The sequence below is a fragment of the Coturnix japonica genome, chromosome 4, assembly GCF_001577835.2.
Source record: "Coturnix japonica isolate 7356 chromosome 4, Coturnix japonica 2.1, whole genome shotgun sequence".
Taxonomy (NCBI): Eukaryota; Metazoa; Chordata; class Aves; order Galliformes; family Phasianidae; genus Coturnix; species Coturnix japonica.
Genome location: NC_029519.1, coordinates 12,590,035 through 12,602,163, shown reverse-complemented (window position 1 = coordinate 12,602,163; position 12,129 = coordinate 12,590,035). Strand labels below are relative to the sequence as shown.

The following is a 12,129-nucleotide window of genomic DNA, read 5'->3' as shown; positions in this document are numbered from 1 at the left end:
CATTCCTGCTCAGCAATCTGCAGTGAATAACCATTGCTTTGCTGCATCTTTTCTTTGGTGCTCAATTAACCGTGCGGTAGGGAGGTCTCATAACTGAAAAAATAAACTTTTGATGACAGGGAGGATTCAAATCCACCAACATTCACTATTCATCCACTCATATTAGCTTCTTCATGCAGCAAGCATGCTGGCCACCTACCTGCTGCCAGAGTGTCTTCCTCAGTGCCAAACAGGAGCATGCAGCCACAAACCAGCAGTTCCCCAAGCTGCCTTGGTGCAAGTCATGAGAGCTGATTCCATTCACAAACAGATAGGGGTCTTGACAGAGATCCTAACAATGCAAATCAGAGATTACTGGGGATGATCACAGCATCCTTCTAACAGCTACCCCCTCCACATTTCTTCCACACGTTCATGTGTGCTGTTCTCCCTTGTCAAAACACCAAGTTTCTGTAACAAGAAACTCAAAAGCATTCTGACACAGAGTGCATTTACAAGTCAGGGTATACAGGATTATTAAACATTTTATGTGTAGTCTATATAGCCTTATCTAAAGTTCAGAATTCAGCTGTTGTTCTTTTCCGGCTTAATTAAAGTTCCTATTTCTGCTCTCAGTTGCAATGATCTTTGAGGACCAGCATGCATTCAGTAGTTAGCAGAACTATTTGACATTAGGTCAAGCTGATGAGCAGCTGAAAATAAGGGAAAGGAGAAGAAGGAAGCATTACAGGGAAAGGTTCTGACAAAGAAAAAATAAACATCAAGATAAGTAGCAGGAAATGAAGCTACTGACACCAGAAAAGCCTATTTTCTGTCATCGCCATTCCCTTGGCTGTTGTATTGGCAGCACTCCTCCACAGACAGCATAAGCTTCTGCAGTGACCCCTCCACCCAGCACTGAAAAATGTAGAAAATACATCTTTGAAGAGTGCGTTACAGTCTCTGAGTCTCCTTTCTCTCATTGGTTTGGCTCTTATTTGAACCACTTTGCCTCCTCTCCCATTGCTTTCCTGTCTCCGTTTCGGTTTATGGGCAGACAGTTGACTCCTGCTGTAATGACTCCCCGCTCCTCCCTAGCTTTCCCCTTCCTGTGTCTTTCTCAAGGGGAGCAATGATGGCCTGCAGATCAAGGCACCAGAAGGAACACTTCTAAGTATCATCAAACAGGAAAGCCATAAGGGTGCATTCTGCAGTAATACTGTCTTGATTACACTTGATAGAAGGGGTTCTTCTAAACTGATGCACATAAGGCCTCGCAGTTTCAGACTGGGTCAAGTGAAACTTAAAAAAAAGCAGCCAATCTTAACATCCCATCATTGATACAGAGCCAGCTCTAAGATTGCTCATGATGCTCTCTATCTGAATCACTGTTTTTCCTGACTGCTTTAGATGATGGAAGAGCAGTAAGAAATTCTGTTCTTTCACAGTAAAAGAATAATCCTAAATTCCAACACTGTTGGAAGGAAATTATCTCATGCTTAGGCATGCAGAGAAAATAACTCCATCTCACCTCAACATTGTAGGAGACTCCACATTTACAGCAGTCTCTGCAGTTTGTTACTAGTGGTGGAATGAGAAGCTGTGCTCTTCACCTGTTGGGGTCTCATGCTCCTTTGGTAATTACAGATAATGATCCCAAAATACAGGGCATGTCAAAACTTCTCAGCCTTCCCTTTGAAGGGACTGTGACAAAACAATGGCATCTGAACAAAAGGAACGTCAGTGCTGAGCTGAAAGCCTGTTTCCTGAAGAGGTTTAACAGATGGCAGTCTGTGGTGGCTCACTGTACACAGTGCATGGAGCTGACGCTGTTTTCTCTAAGAATATGTGCCTGTCTTTTTTGGTTGGTTTTCTCTTTTTTTCTTTTTCCTTTTTTTTTGCACGAGGCATTTCTTATTAAATAACAGTAGGTAAAAATTCTAAATGCCGCCTGGTAAACAAATGACTGATCGTTATATGGCATTCTTGTTCTGTTCTTGGAAGCAGTTAGAGACAGTTTCAAAGCCTACTAACAAATCTTGCTAGAAACAAAATTGTGAGTACGATGAAATCTGACTATGTATGACACATCTACAGAAAGGACAGGTTTGTTCACCTGCCTTGGTGCCAATATGGAACGGTAATTTCAGCTGATGTAAAGAAACAGTTTCCTACTGCAGAGGTTGGCATCGGTTTATCAGTTGGCCTTGACTTCATGGTGGGAGTAAAAATTCCAAATTCATTGTCTGGTAGTGATGATTTCTAGTTTGTTTTTCCTTTCAAAATGTTATTTTATTATCATAACAAACAAGGGATAAATTGATCCCTCCTGGATTAAAATTGTTCAAAATTTGCTTTCGCTGTAGGAAGCCAAAGCTTTCATCAGTTTTGCAAGAAATTAAGTACTACCATGTATTACAAATATCTTATCTTATTTGGTTTTCTTTGCCAAAAATAACTACATTAAACTATCTCTTTTTCTAATTGAAATATGTCTCATATCTTGCATAGTCCTCAGATTAAAAACAGAGAGCAGTTAAGTGTTGATTGCCAGACATATGGGTGAGATTAGCATGCACAATCCACTGCAGACCAAAGTAAACATGGAACAGCAGAACATAGAGACAGCACCTCACCATTTCCACCACAGTCCCTAAATTCTACAGGATCCTGCTTGGTAAACACATGATTATTAAACTACATAGACAAAAGCCTACAAAAGCCAAACTATGTCAGATGTACTGCTTCTGTCTTAGTCAAAAGATCAGTCCCATCCCATGCTAAAAAGAAGTCAAGCTGGTCTCAAGTGTATCTGAAACGATACCCTTTTTACAATACAGTTTATACTATGAGAATTACAGTGCTTGACATCTGCTTGGGTATGATAGATTGAGGTCTGGAATTTCACTAAAACTCAAAAATGTTTGGACTATAGTACAAGCCTGAAAGATGGCAACTTTGCTATTCTATATCTTTCTTATGAAATTTCAGAACAATGTCAGCTGTGAGAGACAATGAACTCCCATTTCACCAGATCTATGAAATGAAGTGCAGGAGAAAACTGAATAACTTCATGCAGTCAATTCATTTTGCTGTGGCTACTTTGAATCTTCAGGAATCCAGATAAAGGAAAAAGTTACCCTTAGCTCTGATAAAGCATCTGTTGGCATAAGTCTGTGAACTAATTAATAAGCCATACTGGATATAAACAGGGAGAAGGATATTCAGGAGGTTAATTAATTCACTGTGTATCTTCACAGACTGAACCTGCACTGTAAAGCATTACAAAAAACCTATAGGTGAAGTAAGGGAAAGATCAGTTTGTAATGGATGAGATTCTGTCAATTGTCTTGGACAAAAAATAACATTTGTCAAAAGGGAAGAAGAAAAAAAGCAGTAACAACATTTGCAGAGAAGATTTTCAAAGGATTCAGTAGCATTTAGAGCTTACTTTCTTCAGAACCATTTAAAAAATTCACTCCTAACATCATAAAAATAAACCAGCATTGCTTATACAGAGACAGGATCTTTCCTTGATGAAAACACACTGATCTGCTTGAGCTGGGTAGACCACTGCCTTCATTTTTTTAAAAGCAGTTTGATTTATGTCAGCAATGATAATCTTTCCCATTTTGTTTTCTCCTGTCCTCATATCATACTGAACCAGCTCTTGCAAAGAGTGAGTTTGGTATAGAAAAGTAAGGAAAAAGAAGTGTGAAGGGCAATTCTTCCAGAATACAGAGGCACAAATTCAGCTTGTCTACTGCTAACTATGAACCAGCCACACCTAAAGGAGGGTAGCAAAGAGAACACTTATTTTGAAGCTGCATATCTTTAGAGGTAGGAGAGATGGTTTATCTCATAATAAATCCCAGATGTGCAGGGATGTTTATAGAAATTCTTTGCCAATGCAATAGCAGTTAGCCCTAGGAAGAAAAATAATTGAGTTCTACTGTGCTACATATTTCAACATACACAAAAAGGCTTTTGCAACCTTGTTTTGCCTGAGAAGACTGTTTAGGGAATGAAAAAAAGAGAATCCTTGAGTTACAGTCATGCTCAGCGGTACAGCTTTACCCTCATAAAGGACAGCTCTCAGAGAAACCTCCTTCAAAAGGAAACAGATCAGGTATGACATCAGTTGAAACAGCTCTTACTGAGTCTGGAAGTAGCAATTACAATCTGTCCTGCTACAGCTTGTAAATCTACAAAAGGCAGACTTGGTCCTTCAGTTTCTGTCTGTACAGCCTGAGCTCACACTGCATAACGCTTCTGTCAACTTCATGCTCATTCTCCAGCAACATCTGTTCCTGAAAGCAAGATAATGCCAATACAGCTTAAAAAGAGAAACCCACCCATACACAAGCAAGGGGAAGAGTATACCAGTTTGCTCCAGCTACATGTAAAATATGTTATCTGGGAATTGGGAAATAGTTACTCCCCACACTCCCTCTTCAATAAATCTTGTTATAAAACTAAATGCATTACAAACATTTTTATGGCATTCTTCTTTTCCATGTTCAATGTGGGGCTAGTTGTGACTAATACTAAGTAAAGGCCATGAGTTTGAGCCTCGTCCAGTCTACAAGACACACGTATTTAGGGAAGGTTGGAATCAGTGTTTGTGAAGAAAAAAACAAATGCTGGGCAACATGGTGTGTATTTTGGCTGCCACTAGATTTCACCTGACCCTTGGAACACTGGAGCTGCTCTCACCCAGAATGATGACAGTTGCTGGAATGGGTACGACTGATTTGCCGTAGGACTGACCTCATTCTGAACCTCATGTGTTTACTGAAGATCTGAAGGCTCTCTGCCATTTCACTGTAGAAATAACTCAATGTGTGATGGAGGACTGACTGGTCTCCACGCATCCCCCTACAAGTATATTACAGTATCTCTTGCTGCACCATCTTACTTTGTGATGCTTTAGACCATGATACAGAACTGCAGCACATTCATACTACTTAGCTTTTAGAGTAAAGCCACTTTTGCTTGAGGATAATGCTTTTTCCTCATCGAACTTACAAGACAACAGCCTTATTCCCTGCCTTTCTTCCTTAGCACCTTCTTCCTTCTCTACATCCAATACTACAACCTGTGTTACTTTTCACTTATGAACTGTAATCAGAGGATCCATTCTTAGGACCAGATTCACCTCAGGAAACAGTCACATCCTCTCAGCCAAGTGTCTAAACTCTGCTGTATCCAAAACAGAAGTTCTTTGAAAAGAAGATTACAGTCATTACCTTATCAGCTCTCGCAGTGTGAAGATTGGAGAGAGATCTCTATTGACAATATAAAAGATAAATGCTTCCTAAGACACATACCTTTTAATCTGTTGCTACAGGAAATTCTGACCCACTGTCATTGATGAGGATTTTATCGAATAACCTCAGTAGTACACATTACAAAGCAGTCCCAGCTAGCTATAAGAAAAGCATCCAAAGAAATATCATAAATCAAAACCCACAGTACAACCATTTCATTGCTTATTTCCCCTGACATTTATACATACACACACACACACACATATATATATATGTATATAAAACTGGTGGTCTTGGATTAAAACCCCCAAAGACTATTGTTGGTATAGTGAAGGTGGACATTGAGTAGACATTCATTACTGAGATCCCTTTGGATTGATTAACGTTGCCATCTGTTCTGAAATAACTTACTTCCTCCATGTTTCACTCATCAACAACTACATTTTCTATGGAACTTCACACTATGCCATTTCACAGTTGCAACTTGTTTGACATAATCTAGGGAAAAGAATGTAGTTAAAGTGCCATGTTAATCAACTAAAATTTTATATATTTTAATTTCTGGAGAAACACCATTTACTATTAGAAAATAAATCATTTTCTGGCCACTAAGCCAATATTTGCTTGTAAAATGCTCTCTCTGCTGCTGTTGAGACAGTGATGTTCCACGAGAAGAAGTGTTGTCTTAAGGTAGTAGACATTAGTTGTGTTGCCATATGCTTTTGGCCCTGGCAGGGAACAACACTAGAATCTAGGGCAGGGGGGTGGTTGAACCATGGAAGTACAAGGCAACAAGTTGAGGCTGGAGGATGCTCAACACTTTTACAGGCATAAGTAGGGTGGCTGAGGTTAGACCTGGGCTGTAAGTCAATCTCTTGGTTCACCAGTCTAAAAGGCCACCCATCGTTTTGCTGTGCATTCTTAGTGCTTCCTCAAAACATGTTTTTCAGACAAGTTCGTCAACTAGTTTCCTAATAGGGGAAATAAAAACAATGAGAAAAAAAGGTTGGAAAACTTCAGTAATTTTTTTACAACACTGAAATATTCAGCACTGGACCAGTGCAGAAACAAGAATTCCCAGGTCTGTATGCCTGACCGCTCGTCTCTGGCAGCAGCTATTTTCTTTGCCTGATAATAAGCACCATTAACAAGCTCAGTGGCCAGGACCTTTCTGGGCTTGTCCAATCTGACCTAATGCTGTGCCTCAAGGGACCAGTAATGAATGCAGACTGAACTCTTGATCGTGGCATTTATAAGAAAGAGAATATGCTATTTACAAAACAGCATTACATGTCAGTAGATTTCAGCAAAATCACCCTGTTACACTGTCTTACTTCTATGTTCAGTCTGGGAGCATCCTATGTACTTTGATGCCAAACACAAATGATTCCAACTTTACAATCACTGTCAAGGTGTTTCCTATCATGAACCAGGATTTCCTGGTTTCCATACCAAAAAAAAAAAAAACCACCAAAAACTAGTGCAGATTCAGTCAGACATGAATGAACGCAGGCCTTTGGCTCACTAGGAACAGTCAGTCAGAGGTTTCTTTAGAGTGTTTACTCAGTTGTGGTCTTACCCCTGTTGAACTACAGCCAGTTTTATCTCTGTTTAAAATATTTACGTTTTTAAGAGATCTCTTGCTTAGAAAAACATAGCAAGAAATTTTTCTAATTTATATCATGCAGCTTCTTCATGTAGTGCTTTCACTGTATTTATCAATCTTATTTTTTATTTTCCCAACTTGATAAAGATATACTGATTTGAGTTTACTACTTCATTTCATCACATTCCATCAGTAAACACTAATATTACATCTTTCTGACACCAAACTAACACAGAGAATGTTATTCAACTGTCAGAAAGCAGAGAACTGCAATACAGCGGACAAGGAGACACGGAATAATTTTATCATAAAATTCACTAATAGCCCTGTATCTTCATCAGACTTCCTATCCCTATTAAAATGTTTTCAAGCCACTTTAAATGGTCCATTAAAGTTGAAGGTTCTCCATGAACTTCTAGGAAGTTTTAGAATTTTGAGCCTTTCACCATCCGAGAAGACAGAAACCTCCCAAGGTCCTCTATTGTGGGAAACAGTCTGCTTGCCACCTAAGAGCAGTCTGAGAAGTGCTAATAACTCAAACATGAATTAGAGTAGACATCAAATCCATCTTGACTTACGCACTGTTCCACCTCTACATGCTGGAGAACATCCCAGAACTGTTCCTCTTCTGTCAGGCTGAATTTCCTTACGACATGCCAGGAAAAACATCTCATGCCGAGCCCCAGCAGGGACACTGAAATCATTCTGGCACATTTGTGTCTCCAAATAACCTCACTGCTAGTGCTCAACTTCCAAGAGAAAGTAATGAATCACCTTTTAACTTCAGTCTCACACTATCAATCAGTGACTTTATCCAATCATGGTGCAACAGTCAAAGTCAGTGGAAAACCTATAGAAACATAACAACTCTCAAAAGGTAAAGTTAGGGGAAAGCCTGTTTTAAATGAAGTTTGACAATATTGTTTTATTCTTGCCTTACTATTTAAATATTTGCAGTGCAATCATTATTTTCACTAGAGGATAATAATGTTTTTAATTCTTTTGCAGGTTTTTGGAACATCTGCAGAAAGTAACCTGGCATGGCCCCTATCTATTCCAAGAACACCATTCCCTCTTAGTGTCTAGAGTTTTTATTCATATGCAGAGATACAGATTCTCAGCTGTAAATCGCATCCCTCTAGCTAAGTCAGGCACATCCAACCTGCAGCCTGCATGTGGCTCAGCACAGCTGGCAATGCAGCCCACTCTCCTTGACCACAGAAGATGTGGATGCTTTTCACACTTGAAGAAAGGTATTGACAGAACAGTACCTTAATTTTCTTTGGCACTGGCATGTTTAGGCTGCAATTTTTCCTTCACAGACGCCAGACATTTAATTCTTTGGGAAGACTAAATCAATGAACTAACAATTACTGTAAGAAGACTTACCCTATCTGAGGATTTGAACCTCAGGCTTTTTGTTTTACAGGCTCCAAATAAATTTTACCACGTCACTATTTCCATCATCACATTGCCTCAGGACAAACAGAAGCTGACTTTCTGAGAGGCCAATTTTCATTTAATGACAATTGAACCAACTAAACAAAACCTGACACTTTAGAAAAGCATTCAGAACCTTGGAATTGAAGTGTTTATACTCTGGAGGTGACACTGAGGTCATCCTGCATTTTTTCTTTAGAGAAAAATACAGCAGCAATGTAAGAAAGCCTCCATCCAGTCTGAAGGAGGGAAACATAAACTGGAAAAACTGCCAAGAGAGAAGATAACAAAACACGGGCATCTGGAGAGCTGTCTGCTTGGCAAGCGTGCATGTCATTTACAAATGTTTGTTCATAATTATATCCCTGGAAGACTTGGGTGAATAATACCATTGAGAAAGACACTGCTTGTAGAACACTCCCTCTTCATCACATGTAAATAAATAAGTGCAATAGGCACTGAAGGTTGAATATATCTAAGGATATTGTCACAAAAAAAGGGAATGCACGCTGCCTTTATTTGTAGGAAGGAGGAGTAAGGATGGAGCTGTGTGTTAGGACATGCACTTAACTGTACAACAAGGTTTCCAGAGGAGTGAGGGCAGGAATGCAGGCAGAGTGCTGCTGTGCTTCTGCTTCCTGTAAGGACACGGCCAGCACAAAAGGGCATAAGTAAGAACAAGGAATTTTATGAAGCTACACAAGATTGAGCCATCAAGTTTATGTCACACAGGGTCCACCCAGTCAGCAGACTGCAATGGAGAGGTCAGACATGGGGAACTGCTGACGGCTGAAGGCTTTCCTAATTCTTTGCTCGTCTCTTCTCATGGGTAAGCTCCATCTTAGCAATATTTTCCAGGGAAAATAAAATTATGGAAATAACGTAATATTTATATTATATCAGGGATGGGAAGGAGTAAATTAAACTAAGTTCATAAATTCCTTGTCTTTGGAAAAATATGTTTTCTAAAATAACATCTTCAGGAGAATAAAATCATACCTGTTTCAGTTCCTATAGCACTTCTCAAACACTCATTTCTCCCCAACCCCAGGTCTGGAGCACAGGGTTCTCCCATGCAGAGTTTTCACACTTCTTAACCTCCAGAAGCACAACAAAGGCCTCCTCAGGGCTATGTACACCATGAGAGCCAGGCATCTGGCTGATGCAGAATGGTTAGAAGAACCATGGGAGCCCTGAACAGAGCAAAGCTCCTCTTCTTATTTCTGATGAACTTTCTCAAACACAGAAACAGACAGTGTCTGAATGAAGTACTATAATGTTTTCAAGGTTTCTTATTTAGAGCATGGCTGAGCTACAACACATTGAACTCCCCAGCAACATCTCCCAGTGGCAGTGTGTAGGATGAATTTCAGCCTTGATTTGAACCTCAGATTCTGGTCTAGGAAAATGGGACTTGGACAAGGGTCATATCGCTGGATGCACTCCTCTAAGACTTGAACTCTGACTGCTGCCAGCAATAACTGCCGGAAGGGATTAAGGTGGTTAAGAGATCCTTGCTTGTTTGTTTGGCTCTGTTAAGAAGAGTCCTCAGGGCACCACACACAGCTCTGCTCACTTCCTCACTACAGGAATCAAACAATTGCAAAAGAAATCACATAAAAACACATCTGCAATAGTCCTTTGCATTTGAGCACTGCTTTACCCCATAACTCTTCTGTGTTTCTTGGACCCACCACCTAGAAAAGCAGATGGTTATACTGTCCACCAGGAATACTACTGTTTTTTTCATATCACCCTTAGCAGGTGCAAATGCTGACTCACCTTGGAAATACATGTTTCTTTTAAACAGCACCCTCCTATTCTGATGTTCTGGTGACAGAAGAAACCTCAGAAGAATAGCAGGACAAACTTGCAGACAACATGAACACACTTTCCAATCCAAACCTCTGATAATAAACTGCAATTAAAGCAGCTGCTGGGACATAAGACAGGCCTTGTGTCACATCAAAGACACAGAGAGGATCACTGTCCTGTGAATATGAACTAATACACTGCCTAAGCTCTGGCCCTTTGACCCAGGATAGCCTCCTATCCAAGCTACCTCCAAGTACCACAGTCAGCTTTTTGTGCCCTCAGGTTGGGGGGGACACCCTGTAACCACTCTTTTCTGCTCAGGCAATAAAGGTCCTTAACTTCTCTATTCAGAAGAGTTGTCTCCTTGAGAGATTGGCTACCAAGAGCATACAAGTAATAATGTTAATCTTAAACGGAAGAGACTCAATTATTTGCTCTTTGGTGTTGCTTTGGAATCTCCCCCTCCTCTCCCAGCTGCATTCAGATGCTGTGAACTGTCAGACATTATTTACATGGCTAATGCGAGATATGCCCTCTTAAATGATGTTTTGAAGTGGCTGCATTTGTAAATATCTCATCACAGCTCCATGTGTGAATTCCTCACGGACCTAGAAGCAGAATGAGATGGGGAGAGACTCACAGAGGGCTGAATCTGCCTTAGTAGATAGAAATCCTATTTTCTGTTGTTCTCATTATTCTATAAATAAACACGAATACATGAAATGTGACCGTCTAAAGAGAAGCAGGAAAACACCTCGCAAACTGTCACATCAGTGTAACTATAAACTTGTCCTGATACTCAACCTCATTTTAAAAATACTGAAGATGTAAAGTAGGAATTTGTTACTCTTCTTGGCAAGCACACAATATCTACCTGGACAAGATACAAAAGTAATACTGCTTCCATAACACAAAAAAAATACCTTCTAGTGGCTCTAAGCTTGGCTGTCTTTCTCACCATGCTATTAAAGAGCATCAACCATCAACGCTGGGCTACTCAGTCCCTACTTCCAAGTATTCTCTGAGAACACAAACTGTAAAGCAGTTCATTATATGCAGCCACAAACCTCAACTGCAAAGACACATTTCTGTCCCAAATTGATCTCAGGGTCTGACCTGCTCCTTTCCTCAGCCTCCAGAAAAAGGCAAAACCTCTCCTGCTTATTTTTTACCTCTTTTGGCCAGTGTGCATGCGCACACACAACCTTCCCAGATATGAAACACACAATGAAACACAGAAACACATGTTCCCTCAAAACCTACCTCTGCCTATCCCAGATAGGGGAAAGGGCAACAGGCTGCATAAAACAGTTGCACATAGCTCACCATCTGCCAAGGTACTAAAGGGTATGACTCATTTTGGTTGTCATCTGCCTGATTTTGGAGTCAGTGGGACACACACAGCACATAGACACAGCAGCAACAAGCATCTTCCACGATCCACTGAGATGATACAAGTCATAGGCACCCAGAGTATAAGCATCTTTCAATCAGAAGATACACTCATTTGTTTTTTTCATCTTTGTCCTCCCCAGGGAAACATCTCTCCCCTCCAAAATCAAAGCAAATCACCATTAGAGGAGCTAGAAACAAACATGCACGTACTCTAGTACCTTCACCGTGTCAGACATATTTGCCGTGCAAGGCATTATACTGATACATAATGGCACATTATTTATTTATTTAGCTTGTTATCACCATTAGCATCAACACTGTAAGAGGATAGGACAGTGAATTGTAGATTAATCTTTCACTTCTTTCTTCACATGCTTGAATCAGTTTATATTCTTCTACAATCATACAAGCCTTGAGGCATTTTTTCCAAATAAGTTATTCACAAATAAGCAAAAATAATAAAATAATTAAGAAATAAGCTAATCATTATTTCTGTGCTCTCTACCCATGTCAGTAAGCTGCCCACGTATGATCACTGCGAGAGCCTGGTTTTCCAAGTCATCACCTCTTTGGTAAAGCTCCAGAGGCAGATTTTTAGTCTCTCCAATAAGAAAACAAGGCTCC

General features: G+C 40.1%; 1 protein-coding gene across 4 annotated transcripts in view; it reads right to left on the bottom strand.

The window, feature by feature from the left end:
* The window catches only part of CAPN6 (calpain 6), a 48,487-nt gene that overhangs the window by 21,494 nt on the left and 14,864 nt on the right, over nt 1–12,129 (bottom strand). For 3 of the 4 annotated variants that reach the window (XM_015860613.2, XM_015860610.2, XM_015860612.2), the window contains exon 4: nt 200–331. In XM_015860613.2, coding sequence (XP_015716099.1) covers nt 200–331 — 132 coding nt within the window. Of the gene's footprint in view, nt 1–199; nt 332–7,433; nt 7,578–12,129 lie in introns of those variants that run through there. The other variant, XM_015860614.2, reaches the window with a different exon arrangement.